Here is a 15,538-nt window from a genome sequence, read left to right on the forward strand (position 1 = left end):
GTGACCACATGACCATGGGATGTTGCAATGTCCTAATTGCAAGCCAGTTGCTGAGCCTGGTCCACAATTACATGACTCTGGGAATATTGCCATGGGCAGAACTTAGAGGACCAGTTGTAAATACTGCTTGTTCCATGTCATTGTAAGTTTGGATTGTTGCTGAGTATTTAGTTAATTAAGGACTACCTACAATAGCAAATGCTTGGTCCCCACTTACATTTTCTGCCTCTGTTTATTGGGGGACTAATTCTGTTTCTTGCATGCATAGAGAAGGGTATCGGGGAATTTTAGCTGTTTTCCTAAAATCTATTCACATCCATATAGAGGAGGAACGAAAATGCATAATGTATCTGCTTGTTTCGAGTTACCCCAGGGTGTTGGCAAGTGCTGTTAAATAAGCCTTGGGCTTTATTATAAGAGGACTTGAGAACGTACTGAAAAGTTGGCATATGAGGATGAAAGCTGTCTGTGTGTGGGAACCCTCTATCCTTGGATGTTTCCTGGCTGCAGGATTATTTTTCATTATTATTACTATTATTATCTTTTATTCATTAAACATGAAACTCAGTCAACTGAACATTTAAAATGTACCACAAATACTAGTGACTGGTGCAAATGATTGATACGGGTTGCTGCCAGCATTATATTATTGTTGTTGTTGTTGTTATTCCTTCCAAGTAGGTCTTGACTGCTGGAAACTGCCTAGACTAGTCCCTGCAGTTTTCAAGGAAAGATTTTTGGAAGTAGTTTGCCCTTGCCTGATTCCTAGGGCTGAGAGAGAGTGATTGGCCCAAGGTCACCCAGTTCACTTCATGCCTAATACGGGACAACAGTTTAGAGCAGGGGTGGGCAAACTACGGCCCTCAGGCCACATCCGGCCCGTTGGTCTTTTTAATCCGGCCTGCCAAAGATTGGTACAGAATTAAGGTTTGATGTGAATGATTGAATGATTGCATTCATTTGATTTTGACTTGTAATGACAGGCATTTCGACACCAGCTGACGCATTAGGCGCAGTGACTTGATTTTGCAGTTTTTTATATGTATCGTATCTTGTGCTGACCCGGCCCGTCTGTCAAATTTTAAAAGTCAATGAGGCCCCCGAGCCAAAAAGTTTGCCCATCCCTGGTTTAGAGTCTCCCAGTTTTTAACCTGGTCCCTTTAACTACTATACCAAACTGACTCTCAGCTGCAGGATAATGACGATTAATAATGGTTTTGTTTAATGATAAATAGAACAGGCTGAGGATGACCACCAGTACTAACTTCAAATAGCTTATCTAGCGGTACTGATGTCACAGGGGATCCACAATGTTCATAAATCAGATGCAGCTGAGGTGGAAGTTTGGGCAGGCAGACTGGAAAGTCTAAAGCAGGGAGGTCAAACTCAAGTTGTCACAGCGGAGTCATGTGACGAATCGGGACTGTTCCCCCTTCGCTCAACCAGGTGTGGGCGTGGCCAGTGTGTGATGCATCCGGCCTGCAGGCCGGGTGTTTGACAGCCCTGGTCTAAGGCCTGCCTTATTGATGCTGCTGATGTTCTCGCCAGGTGTATTCCGTGAAGCCACAACAGAGTTCAATGTGGATGCCCGAGCCTTGACTAAGTCCGGAGGCCCTCACATCAAAACCAGAGTATCCAACCCTTCAGGAAACCTTACAGAGAGCTACGTGCGTGACAACGGCAATGGTACCTACAACGTGGAGTACACACCCTATGAAGATGGTGAGTTAAGGGAAAGAGATATATAAGAGTATCGGAGAGGTCCTGGTTGACAAGGGTTGGGGCAGAAGGAACTACAGTGGAGCTTCGGGTCACGACCGTAATCCATTCCCGGACTCCAGTTACAACTTGACTTGGTCGTGTCCAGAAGCAAGACTGACTGCGCATGCGCGCAGTAAAAAAAAAATGGTGCCAAAGGGGAAATTGGTGCAGAAAGAGAATCTTTCATGACTCGATTCAAAAATTGGGTGGAATTTTTGTTCGTCACCCGATTTGGTCCCAAACGGGAGCGTTTGCAACCCAAGGTTCCACTGTAGTTCTTCTGAGATTTTTGGCAAACCTGATTCTTTTTCTTTTTTTTAAAGAAGATAAGAGGATGCAAAAGTATGTAGGAAAATTTTGGGAGACAGGAGGAAGAATCACAGCCCAGACAAGAGGCTTATAAATAGAATCTTGAGTCTGAAGTGGAGGCAGAGAGAATATCTCAAAAGGGAAAAATCCCACCCCCCCACCCACCCACCCCCAGTTTTCAGGAATAAAAGAGGAAAAAGGTACTTTCAGACTTGCAAGATACTGTTATTGAAATCCTAGAATAAAGGTAGCGTTAATATTTACAGCCTTCTTGCTTGGACTGCCTCAAAGAGCCAACACAGGGTGTGTTTGCGTTAGATGAAGAAGTGCATCCAGTTGTTTAACCTCCCAAAGTGCTTAGGAGCATTACCTTCCATATGACCTTTCTTGTCTCCCTTTAGGTGTCCACTCAGTTGATGTGACCTATGATGGCAGCCCTGTACCAAGTAGCCCTTTCCGTGTACCGGTAACTGAAGGATGTAACCCTGCCAGGGTTAGAGTGCATGGGCCTGGCATCCAAAGTGGGACTACTAACAAGCCCAATAAGTTCACAGTGGAGACGAGGTAAACATTAGAAAGAGAGAATGCAGCCGTATTTGAAAAGGAGGAATGAACTGGAATAGCTTTTAGTATTGGCTGGCTACTTTTACCTGCCTTTCAAAAAGGCATATATTAAAAGTTGATCAAGAATATATATTTTTCGTTGCATCTAGCCTTTCATGTTGGAATGTTGCTGGGTGGGGTGGGGTGGAGGGAGGAAAGGCAGGCACTGAGGGGGTCAAATTAGTCAAGTCCAGATAGCACCATCGCTTCCCTCCTGTATTTCGCGATTTGCAAAATTTCCCCCTATATAATCACACTAAAAAAAATTAGTTTGGCATCAGTTTTTGCATTTGCTCCGGGAACCATACCAAAAGCTTTGGGGCATTCCATATGGTGCTGGAATTCAGATTGTATGCTCTTCAACCACTTACTCTGATGCTTCTCCCTGAGATTATTGCAAAGCATTTTAGGCTAAAACGCAAACTTGTGGTGGGTTTGGGAAGGCTCTGGAGTGCATACCGTTGCTGAGAAGACAAGTAATAAAGCCATTACAGGTAGCCCTAAGTAGATGTTAGGGCTTTAAACAGAAGCGCAGGGCTATATAGATGAAATACAAGTAAGATACAATTACATCCTACATGTGTCCATGGTTTCTGATTCTGTAAACTTTACAAATACATTGTCTTCAAATCGGAACATAGAAAGTTGAGGCTGCCCATCCCTCCAGGGTGATGTAGTCTTACTGAATTGTTGAAACTTTTATATTCTTTTTCTCTCTCTTTCTCTCATAGCAGCTGTAATTCCTCATAGTAGAAGGCTTGGTTCAAAGCTCAGGGGCCTCTTTGGAATGCATGACCCAATTGTTCCTTCTTTCTGCTACAGGGGTGCTGGTACTGGTGGCCTGGGCCTAGCAGTTGAAGGTCCCTCTGAAGCAAAAATGTCCTGCACCGACAACAAAGACGGCAGCTGTTCTGTGGAGTACATCCCCTATGAGCCTGGCACCTACAACCTTAATGTCACATACGGTGGCCACCAAGTGCCGGGTATGAATTGAGCTGGATATAGTGATAATAGGCTGGTGATGGCAGTGCTTATTAGAAGTTAGAATTTGGTAATTGAACTGGCTTGGTGGCGGTAATCCCTCAAGACTTCCAACAGGGATTCTATCTGGGCCATGAGTGCAACATAGCTTAAATGCTATTGACAACTCGGCATAGTCACTAACTTGGCAGTTTTTTAGGCTATGATCGGCCTAGGTTGGGGAAATTATTCCAAAATAGAAGAGTGGGTTGTGTTTTTATAGGATGATGCGCTAACAGTATTTGAGTAAATAGTATCCCCTCTTGAAGCCTTATCCACCTACAGAGTAGTAGTCTCTCTATGGAGGAGGAGACTCTTTGAGTATAGTTGGATGATTCTGATACACAGAAAGAGGAAGTCACTTTCCTTGCAATATGGGCAGAAAAGTAGTGATGACTTAACGATGGAAGAAGCAGCCAGGCCTCCTCGTTCTCCATTCTGGACATGTAGTTTTCACTGGACAAAGAAGCCTTGTAGGCCCTATCCAGCCTTTGGACCAAAGATTATTGCCTCTTTATTTATTGCCTTTATATCCTCCTGCTTCTCTGGGAGATGAAAAGACAACTTGTGTGGAATCTCCCTAATTTATTTGTACAAGAACAAACCCATGAGTTGCATTGGGTTGAAAAACACCGGTTGGTCCAGCGTTTGTGACTCAACAGGGATGGGTTCCAGACTCCCCAATTCAGAACCTGCATCTTAATCTCTGCACTGCATCACTGGTTTCCCATCATTTCCGTATGTATAAGCCATTACTGCGAAATGGTTAATCTTGACCAAAAGTTGAATGACATGGATGTCTTCAGCTTGGTTCCTTCTGAAAAGAATAACCCATAAGTTGTGTTTAGGTTTTGGAGCCAGGATTTTCTATAGTAGCTAGGGTTTTGGTGCCATTGAAGTCGATACTATGACCTGTGGCTTTCATATGTTGAACTAGTGAGGAAGTGTGTTCCAGCTTTTTTATTGCGTTCTTGTGTTCTTCAAGGCGGGTACTTATCCTTCTGTTGGTTTGTCCTATGTATGTGGCAGGGCATGATGCGCAGGGTATTTCATATATGCCTTGGCTGCTCCTATCTAAGCAATAATTATCAAACCAGGAAGGGTAGAGCAGGAAATTCTAACTCCTGGCATAGGATTGGGTGGGTATAGTAGGGTATCTTGGGCTGAATACAAGGCACCTGTCCAAGCTATTGTAACATCTTGGTGCTGGTCACTAGTAGCAGGTATTGTCATGCTATGGCTGGAACATGTTCAGAATCATCAAATCATCAAATTTAGTCATTCACTAAAGCTCACATTTCCCAAGCTTCCTTAAAGACCAGAGAGATAAACAGAAAGGATTAGTAGAGAGGTTGCGAAAATAAGGATTACAAATGTGTCTCTTTCACAGTAAGCAATGGATGGTGAGAAATCAAATAATCTTTTTTTAAAAAAAAAACTGTAGGAAGCTTACTCCAAATTGTAGTTCCCTGACTTAGGTTTTGTTTCTTTCTTCTCTGTAGGAAGCCCATTCAAAGTCCCTGTGCATGATGTGGTGGATTCATCCAAGGTAAAATGTTCAGGCCCTGGCCTGACTCCCGGTGTCGTCAGAGCCAATGTTCCCCAGTCCTTTACAGTGGACACCAGCAAGGCAGGTGTTGCACCCCTCGAGGTTAAAGTTCAAGGTCCAAAGGGTAAGTAAATCTGTACCTGACTGGACAAATAGTATCTTCTTTGAGCTTGGTTCATCCCTCACCTCTTGCCCTTCTCCAACAGGAGTAGTTGAACCTGTAGATGTAGTGGATAATGCTGATGGTACTCAGACTGCAAGTTACGTCCCAAGTCGTGAAGGACCGTATAACATTGCTGTGCGCTATGGAGATGATGAGGTGCCTCACAGGTAGGAATGGATTGATGGGAGGCCAAAGAACAGAAGACTCTGTGGCAGAAATGCAGAAACACAACGTTCATTGACAAGCTTCTGAGCCTTACGATTAACAGGCCTCTCTTCTCCCAAAAAAGAATATTTGAAAAACGGAAGCTCAGGTGGCCCGAGAAGAGCTTCTGTAGCATTTGGGATACTGTACATGGTGGTTTCCTCCCATTACACTTACTCCAGGGTGACATAGTGAACGGTCTGCGAACGGTCATTTTTTAGGCCTTCAACCGTGAAGAAAAGGAAGACCTCTGGACAGAAGATACACGGGGGAATGCTTCCCTTGTTTAGGTACAGTTGCTTCTGCTGAAGCTCCACCAACAGCTCTTGGATTTCTGCCTGAAAAAGGAGTGGAAATAAATTCAGCAGTAGCATTATGAGAGGCTCTACGGACCCTTAGTCCCAGTTCCAGCTTTTTTTTTAATGTGATACGTTTCTCAATATATTCAGAGTGAACTTCTCAAAACTCAATTCAATATGGCTGAAAGGAATTCTGAGGGTGCCATTCTGATTTTTTGGATAGGTGTCAGTTTGGGAAGACTGTGTTGTAAAATAGGACAATTACAATGATTTCTGATGCTGAGGAGCATTTGTGCACCTTAGAAACACAGAGGTCCTTAGACTTTTCGATAAACTAATATGTTTACTTATCCCTCACATTTCTTCTTTCTTGTATTTCTCCAGCCCGTTCAAAGTTAAGGTTCTACCTACTCATGATGCTAGCAAGGTCAAAGCCAGTGGTCCCGGACTAAACACTACAGGTGTTCCAGCCAGTTTGCCAGTTGAGTTTACAATTGACGCTAAGGATGCTGGAGAAGGCTTGTTGGCTGTACAGATCACGGTAAGAAAAAAATAGGCCCACCATTAGACAGATATCTGCATTTTTCACTGTGAGGTTTCCAGAAAGTGGTGAAATGCTACCGGTTCGGCCCGGTTCAGCCAAACCGGTAGCAAAGAAAAAAAGAAAAAAAAGGCTCTGACGATCAGCTGAGAGGAGAAAGAAGAGAACAGCGCAGGATCAGCCCTCTTTCCTGCCCCTGCGCTTTTCTCTTCTTTCTCCTTGTCAGTGGCTACCATACCAAAAAGATCTTGGATAGCACTACAAATCTGCACATCGACAAAGTGTCTGTCAGTTACAAAAGACCCCACTTCTTAGATCTGCACATGTACTATGCCAATCGGTTCTTGGCAAGAATTCGATGCACATAAAGGCCAGCATCAGCTAAAGAATGGGCAGCTGAGATTTCACACTGTTCTGTAGCAACATTGACCCCTTCGGTAGTCTCATGCTTACAAGCCAATACTGACCACTTTGGGAAACCCTGACCTATAGGTTGGGTGCCTTCCACTGGCTCCACCCCAACCCACTTGCCTTGCTCTTTGCTCAGGATCCTGAAGGCAAACCCAAAAAGGCCACCATCCGGGACAACCAAGATGGCACCTACACAGTGTCTTATGTTCCTGATATGACTGGCCGCTACACCATTCTCATCAAGTATGGCGGGGATGAGATTCCCTACTCGCCCTACCGTATCCGTGCTTTACCAACCGGTGATGCCAGCAAGTGTACGGTGACAGGTGAGAGCTCTTCCAGGCCAGGGGTCTCAGGGAGGGGGAAGGTGCTGGAGGGTGGGCAAGCCACGCTGAATCAACGCCACGCCCCACACAGACTGCTTCTTGCCGGGCACCTCCGGCCCCACTGCGCACCACTGTGGGGAAAGGGATTTATGTTTCCTGTGTGTGTGTGTGGTTTTTTTTTTTTTAATTGTGCACTGTTTTGTGTGATTTTTGTCTCACTCTGATTACCCTTGCTCTTTGCCCTTTCACCTCAGTGTCGATTGGAGGTCATGGGCTAGGTAAGCAGCTTGCTGATGGCTCCCGCTTCCCCTCCGCCTGCTTGCTCCCTCTGCAGTTTTCCCCTTGCATGGTTCCCCCTCCCCTGCGTTAGACTCCACCTGTGCTTGAGGTTGGGTGGCAGGACACCCTTTGAAATGGAAGAGGCTGCGCGCGTACGCTGGAACTAGGCTCGTCCAATCGGTCTGTCAATGTCGGCGTGCCATTTGCCAGAAATAACACAGAGCTGCTGTGTATTGTTCCACTGGCCATGTAAAGGAACCTCTTAAGTAAAACGTTAGGGTGGAATGACTTGGAAATTTAAAAAGTGGGGCCTTCAATTGCAGCCCTGCTGATCCGTCCGTTGACGGTTCAGATTGTCATTTTAAAAACCAATTATCGGAGTATTTTTTTTGATTTCCTGTAGATATAGCGCTGTTAGATGAATGGGAAAATAAAGTGGTTTTACTCTACTATTAAAATGCCGGTTTGTAAGAAGGCCCCCTGATCAGCTCTCAAGCCTTGAGGAAAGCAGATAATCTTCATGTCCTGATGCAGGGTTCATTTCTCTCTTCACTGAGCCAGGGGTCTTGGCCCTCGTGAACATCTGGGCTATCAGTCCTACCTCTGATTACATCATATTTTTCACATAGTCCAGATGTGTCGTGAATATTGAGCTGAGGTGACTGATATTTTCCTCCAATCACTCAACTAAGGGTTACTTGTAACATTGGCAAGCAGCTCTGCCTGATTGGCAAACCGCCCGTACCTGTCCTTGTGAGGTGAAAAAAAAAACAAAAAACACCTTGGACTGTGCCCAACTCAGTGAACTGCTGAGAAACAACCAGGTGGATCTAAATGTCAGGGTCAGGTTGCAGCATGGTGGTCCTGTAAATCCCCTCTCCCATTCCCCAGGTAGCCCCCTCCTCTCCCTTCCCTTTGCTCTTGAAGTCACCCTCTTGCTTGCACCGTGAAGGGGGGGTCTTTATAATCAGAAATAAATGGATTGGCTCCATGCATGTTTCCTAACCTTTGGGGGGGCGGGGGGGGAGATTCCCTCTGTATCGACAGGGGTGTTGCAACTTGTGGGGAGGGGGTTGGAGGGGGCCACCTTGTCCTGGAAGATGCCTACTGCCAAGGTGCAGAAGTCTTGAAGCAGGGAACAGACTGCATTTATAGAAGTAGCTAGCAAAATCTCCCATGTTAATCAAAGAACTGCTGGAGATTTATTTTCAGACCAGGGAAGGGTTTTTTTTCCTCTCTTTCCGCAAATAAAAAGAATCTAAACTCCTAAAATGAAGCTGGGTAGAGTGCAGGTTCAAGATAGTTAAAAGGAAGCACAGCAGTCCTTCACACAGCACACATTTCAAAGTTATAGGAGGAGTTTGCATAATATGCAATGACAACTTCCAACTTTGGTGGCTCAGAAAAGAAGTATTAATGGTAATTCCCGAAAGATAAGACTGTCCTAATTGCTAATAATGATGGCTATATGTAGGTAGTCCTCGACATACGACTTGTAATGCAGCCTGTATGTTGTGACTAGCCCAATTTTATGACTGCTTTTGCAGCAGTCATTAAGCGGCTCCCTGCAGTTAAGGAAATAAGTGCTGGTTTTCTGCAGAAACGTTGTAGTATACAGTTACATAACCACTGGATGCTGCAAGTGAACAAGTTGCTGGGTGCCCAGAGTATGGTCAGGTGACTGCGGAGGGGCCCAATTGTTAGAACTTTGAATCTGGGTTGTAAGTCGTCCCCCCTCCTTTGAGTCAATTGTGGTCACTAAGAGACCGATTGTAAGTCAAGGACTCCCTGGAGTAGTCATTACTGGATAACATGAAGCAGAAGTTACTTCTTCTTGTCTTGTCCATTCTGTGGCGTTCCAGGGGTTGAGCCCTGTGGGAGAACCATGTTAAAGTGTATGTTCTTTCACTTGATCAAGCATAGGAACACAGATCTCCAAGGTCAGGGAAACTGTGGTGTTCCAGATGCTTCCGAACTACAATTTCTACCAGGTTTGGCCAATGGATACTGGGAATTGTACTTCGGTGACGTGTGGAAGCCTAAGAGCTTAAACAGGTAAATTATTGGATTCTCTCAATATGAGAGAAAAAGTTGTGGATCTCTGCCATCCAAATAAGAGCTGTAAATTGCAAGGGATGAACAGGTCTTTAGCCTGGACCTAGCTTGCCAGATAGTTAGAGACATCTTTTTGGCAAGGAGTTCACCAAATAATCTGAGGAGGGAAAGCACTCGCCCAAAGCTTTTGCTCGTGTGCGCCAAACTGGCAAAACATGAATTCAGGCATTTCCCTTGTCAACATGCCTTGCCAATACTGAAAAAATATTTACCCTGCCAAAATAGTGCTAATTCTGGATTCCCGAAAAAGGAGCATAGGCCCCTGTGGAAGTCTTGATGGCTTTGCTTAACCTGTGAATTCAATGTCCTGGCAGAAAGCAACAGATTCAGAAGAAGATAGCTGAAAATTGAACCAATTTATCTAATAGCCACCTATTCCATGTGCAAATGACTCTGGGCACCAATTTAAAACAGTAAATATCTAAAAATCATTACAGGGTCATGAACGAATACTAAAAAAAATTATCTCTCTCTCTATTTTTCTATCTATCATCTATCTCTTTTATCTATTTTTCTATCTATATCTCTCTATCTCTATTTTTCTTTCTATCTATCTATCTATCTATCTATCTATCTATCTATCTATCTATCTAAACAGCTAAAACAATAGACCAAGGGATGTAAGTACTACCGCAACTGCTTCATCTCATTCACCTCACTTCCACCTTGAGAATTATAGAGAGTGGGCTGCCAACTGGAATTTCAGCTAAGGTTTTCTCTTACTAAAAACAAAGCTAATCACCATATAAAAGTTATTATATAGAATTAAGAAAAGCACCTTTATCTATGGCACTTCCCATACTTCCCCTGTTAAGTTGGGGGTTATTTTCCAGGGGAAATGAGCTCTCCCAGAAACCTTTGGCATTGATAGATCCGGTCACTGGAAACTGTTCCCTTGCTTCAAGAATCTGCTCCTGATAGTGACTGACCATAGCTTTGATTACTATAATAACGCTAACTATTTGCTCTATTTCTCAATGTGAAATTGTCTGATTTAGTCCTAGGGACTGACACGAAGTTTCAAGTATGTTTCTGATCTAGCTCTCAGCCTCTTGTGTGAGCTTGGTAGGGTTTATAACTTACATTTTTCGTCCACCCCTATGCAAATAGCAATTGACGCCCTACAGTAGCTCTTCTTTGACACCTCAACAGCTTCCTCCTTGCATGAAGTGCATGGACAACTGGGAGCAAGCTACTGAGATGCATAAAGAGAGGCCTGGGCTAAAGATTCTGGCAATAAGGAATGGGAAGCGTTTTCCATTTATATGGAACGGAGTTGAGGTGGGGCCTAGTTTCAGCTGTTTGGTTCTTGTTCCCTTTTAAACATAGTGATTTTCTAAAAGAGTTTACTGAGACACGGTTAGAAGTGTTTGCTGAAGTGGCCATGATTGTTAACAGCCAAGAGGTGAAGGAATTTGCTCTAGTTCTGCTTATTCTGAAGGCATTCTGTGGTGAATGTTAAGGAGCCCTCTGTTGAAGGTGTTCTCATCTGACTTGCATTGAGCTATCCCAATCTGATAATTCGTTATTCTTTTATCTATTTGTGAATCGGCCTTTTGATTCCACCTTCCGCTGACTAAATATGTAGGGGAAATTGGTAATACAGGTTGATCCAACCTTCCTCAGTCAGATATCTTTCAGAGGGAGGCTCCCGTTTACAGAAGCCTGGATTGCTGAAGAGGCTTAAGAGTTTAGCCGATTCAGAGTGGACAAGGGGAGGAAAGGTTGGGTGTGGGTTAGGATCAAGTTCTCCTTTCCCACGATTCATTCTTTTGCTAGGAGCCGGAATTGGTCCCACCATCCAGATTGGTGAAGAGACTGTCATCACTGTGGATGCCAAGGCTGCTGGAAAAGGCAAGGTGACCTGCACAGTTTGCACACCAGATGGCACAGAGGTAGATGTTGACGTGGTAGAAAATGAGGATGGGACCTTTGACATCTTCTACACGGCACCCCAGCCGGGCAAATACGTCATCTGTGTTCGCTTTGGAGGAGAGCATATTCCCAACAGCCCATTCCAGGTTACGGTGAGTATTATTACCCTGATGCGGGAGAAATCTTTGTATCAGTGGCCTCCATAGAGTCTGTTGTGGTAGCTTTTGTGGGGAATACACTGTCTCCTGTGCAGACAAAGTGCAATCATCTTGCAGGTGCTTCCAACAGACTAGTGTCTCTGGAGGCCAAAGATTCACCTGAAAGATGCTGTACAGGTAGAAGCAAGTTGTGTGCAAATCTGTCCAAAGGTTTTGATGAAATGGCTGCTTCAGTTTCCTCCTTCCCCTTCCTTTTCACCCCTCCCTCCCATAAATAAAAGGAGGAAGCTGCTGGTGCTTGGATTTAAAAACTCAAATTTTGAGTGGGAGGTGGGGTGTGTGTAAAGCAAATTGGTTAACAAGTAAAACTGGTACAAGTCAGCTCTTTCTTTCTGGACAGTATAAACATGGAGTAAATCAGTCGATCAAATGATTGGATCACGGTTAGAAAAGAGGACTGTAATGACAGAGACAAAGCTACTTGTTCACACTAAGAAGATGAAGCATTTCTCCTTTAAATCTGACACCTTAGACAAAGGATTCCTGCTCCCCCTTCCCAGCGCTGAGCTCAGAACCGAATTCTGGGGTGCCCTTCAGCGGGATGAGCATCTGGCTACTAAACCTGTTCTCTGGTTGTTGGCTGAGCGGGGGAGAGGTCAGAGGGAAGGTGTTTTCCCTTCCACAAAGACTGTCCTTCAGCAGCAGTGCAGCCCCTGAACCTCCTGGCTCCCCTTGGGTCTCCTATAGTCACAAGATCCAAAGAGAATATATTTTCTGTGCATAGGAAAGCAGGATGTCTGCTGCCTACTTTCCAAAGCAGCAACCACAGTGCTTCCTCCAGTTTTGAGATATGATTCTACTTAATTTTTTTTTTTAAAGGAGGAGCTTTAAATTAGGCAGTCTCTTGTATTCTTTGCGGCTGGTTTCTGAAAAGGTTACTTAAACTCATCCAATTTTGCCACACCATATATCTGAGGGCTAGAAACTTTTTTTTTTTTTTAAATATCAAGATGGCAGACCCATGTTTGCAAGTACGTTGCTTCAGTTTCGAGGTTTAGGGATTGCATTTCGGAATGCTTTCTCATGGAAATCGCCTGTGTGGAATCAAGCAGCTCAGAAGTAACGAAGGGGTGTGTATGAGGAAGAGAGTTTCCCCCCCACTTGACAGTGGCCTCTGACTGTTAAAAGCAAGTTAGCAACTCAAAACTGTGATGTGCGATTTATCTGTCTTTAACAAGTGACTCATTGTTTGGCATTTGGACACCAAGTCTTCCTGTTCAAATATTTGTCACAATAGTCACACTTTCCAGGTTCCAACACAAAAGGAGCCTCCTGGCTCACCTCAATGAAAGGAGGGGAAAGGGAGGGGTACTGAAGCAGGCAGGGCCTTTCCTCCTCCTCCTCCTCCTCCTCTCTTGTGGTTTTAGAAACAAACAGGCAAGATTCCCTGAATCAAGGAAGTTTGGATTTGGTGGAACGCAATAAACCGTTTCCCTTTTTCTTCCCCACCTTGCAATTCCACAGTTGCAGAAACTTGGGGACTTAATTCTTAACTTTTTTCCCCTTGGTGTTGGCTTTGCAAGCTTCCTCCAGCACAAACTACGTGCCGTTTGATAGCTCTCAACCACTTCCTGCTGACCATGATCTGCATCTTACTGCCAACTTACGGTACCAGAATGAGACGAGTTGACCTGAGATAGCCTTCTCCCAAGCTGATGCTGGCAGATGTGCTGGCCAAACAACTCCGCTCCTTCCCAGCCAGCATGGCACATGGTAGGGGTGACGTTGTTGAAAGCCTCTGGCAGGTGTGGGAGAAGGCTTACACCTAAGGACACACAGAGACCTCTCCAGGTTTTCTGCTTGGTCATTTGACTCCCAGTTGCCAAGGAAGCACATTACTTTGATGACAATCAGCAGCTCATTACCCCAACTTGGTTATCCCAACAATAGTGTGATTTGGTTGACCCTCTATTGCCCCGCCGTCCCTCCCCCACCCCAACCTCTTTTCATGTCTGTCTACAGCTATGCATTTTGGATTTACACAAGGATGCGATCCTGAGGGAAAGGGGGGGGGGATCCATATATATTAAACCCACCTGCACAGAGAAGGTGCACACACATTTCTTGTCAACCCCCACAGTTCAGGCGCAGTATTGAAAACCTTTAAAAAGGAAAAAAAGTATACTTTTTTTCTATTTTAATACTTCCCCGGCAGCGCATGAGCAAATGGAGAAACTCCTCTGCTGAGTTTCAACTATGTAATTTCAGGCAGCCTCTTCTCCAAATGTAAATTGGTACTGTGTTATATAACACATGTTGCTGTGAGATCATTATTTGGAGTTGGCAATCAATGAAGTTGTGTGAGTGTGTGTATGTGTGTGTGAGAGAGAGAGAGAGATCTAGGTCTTAGAAAAATAAAGCCTCCCTTAAATTAAACTGAATTCCTGGACACGTCCCCATAGACTTTTTTCTTCTTCTTTTGGCAACAATACCAAATTAGCTTGCCATTATTTTCTCCCAATTTTTCCAATTTCCAATCTAACATATAGCATTGGAATTTCCTAGTGGTCCCCCATACAAGATTGGCTCCACTTAGGATTCAGAGATTTTCCAAGGTTAGCCAGGTGCTGCCATCAACTTTAGACATTTTTGGTTGTATTGGTTTTTAAATAAAAAGAATTGAAGCATCCAGTGGCTTCACGGGTGGGGGGCAGAGCTCCTCTCTCATGTTCTCCCTCATATTCCTGGGTTGTCCTCAAACTCTGTGTTCTGTGTGGGTATGCCATTGCTGTTGCAGATAGTGGGGTAGTTTTGTTTTGTTTTTGTTTTGTTTTTTAAAAAAACAAGTTTCGAGCTCTCACTTTGGTAGTGGCAAGATCCAGATCAAATATGAGTTCTCTGTGATGAGTTCTTCTTTCTTTTTTCTTTTCTTTCTTTCTTTTTCTTTCTCTCTCTCTCTTTTTCTTTTCTCTCTTTTCTTTTTCTTTCTTTCTATTTTTCTTTCTATTTTTCTATCTTTTTTTTTTTTGAAGAGTAGAATTATATTTTGGCTTTGGGGTAGAATGGAATCACAAAGATTAGCATCCACTGGGAAAAGCCCCAAACCCTGTGGTCCAACAGCAAGTGCTGAATCGTTTTATCCTTTGCAAACAAGCCCTTCTAAGCAGCGGTTGGTTAAGATATCTCCATTGGGGATGGTTCTCCAGCTCCAAAGGGGGGGAAAACAAACAACAGTTGTCCTTTTTCTGTGTCTGAGCTCTGAAACGCCGTGATGACATCATTGGCTTGGAGCCAGCCTTTCCGTCGATCCTATTCTAACCATCTTGCCCCGTTCCTGCCACAGGCCCTGGATGGTGAGCGCACGACCCCCCAGCAGATGGCCCAGCCGATGCGTGCCCCACCCTACGCATACGCACCTGGTGCACAGCAGCCCTGGGGACCGGCAGGAACAGTTCAGTTTCATAGAGGAAAAGCTAGCCCAGCGCATTCTGGGGGTGGAGGGAAGTGCCCCATGGAATTCAGATGGCTGCTTCGCTTGCCTTGGCACTGCTTGGGGGCTGACGTGGCTGCTTGAAATGATATGGTGTCAGGGCCGGACTTTTCCCCCAAGACAGGCTCCAATGAATGACTTCGGATAATAGCAATAGCACTTAGACTTATATACTGCTTCACAGTGCTTTCCAGCCCTCTCTAAGCGGTTTACAGAGTCAGCCTATTGCCCCCAACAATCATGGTCCTCATTTTACCAACCTCAGAAGGATGGAAGGCTGAGTCAACCTTGAACCTGGTGATGGTCCTGTTATGGGGAACGTGGGCAGGGGTGGGATTCTACAGGTTCACATCTATTCGCTAGAACCGGTTGTTAACATTCTAAGCAGTTTGGAGAACCGGTTGTTAGAAGAAATTACTGGGCTAATCCTGTAAG

The 15,538-nt window shown here is 44.6% G+C and overlaps 1 protein-coding gene across 5 annotated transcripts in view; it reads left to right on the forward strand.

Annotated features, from left to right (window-relative positions):
• Nucleotides 1-15,538, forward strand: part of FLNA (filamin A) — an 84,143-nt gene that overhangs the window by 44,522 nt on the left and 24,083 nt on the right. For 2 of the 5 annotated variants that reach the window (XM_026711471.2, XM_087925785.1), the window contains exons 23-31: nucleotides 1,549-1,722; nucleotides 2,472-2,634; nucleotides 3,496-3,656; nucleotides 5,196-5,366; nucleotides 5,449-5,572; nucleotides 6,293-6,449; nucleotides 6,997-7,186; nucleotides 7,441-7,464; nucleotides 11,360-11,607. In XM_026711471.2, the coding sequence (XP_026567256.2) occupies nucleotides 1,549-1,722; nucleotides 2,472-2,634; nucleotides 3,496-3,656; nucleotides 5,196-5,366; nucleotides 5,449-5,572; nucleotides 6,293-6,449; nucleotides 6,997-7,186; nucleotides 7,441-7,464; nucleotides 11,360-11,607 (1,412 nt within the window). Of the gene's footprint in view, nucleotides 1-1,548; nucleotides 1,723-2,471; nucleotides 2,635-3,495; nucleotides 3,657-5,195; nucleotides 5,367-5,448; nucleotides 5,573-6,292; nucleotides 6,450-6,996; nucleotides 7,187-7,440; nucleotides 7,465-11,359; nucleotides 11,608-14,956; nucleotides 15,065-15,538 lie in introns of all 5 variants that reach the window. The other 3 variants (XM_026711468.2, XM_026711470.2, XM_026711472.2) reach the window with 3 other exon arrangements.

Source organism: Pseudonaja textilis, chromosome 2 (genome assembly GCF_049901715.1).
Source record: "Pseudonaja textilis isolate UNSWEBS1 chromosome 2, rPseTex1.2, whole genome shotgun sequence".
Lineage (NCBI taxonomy): Eukaryota > Metazoa > Chordata > Lepidosauria > Squamata > Elapidae > Pseudonaja > Pseudonaja textilis.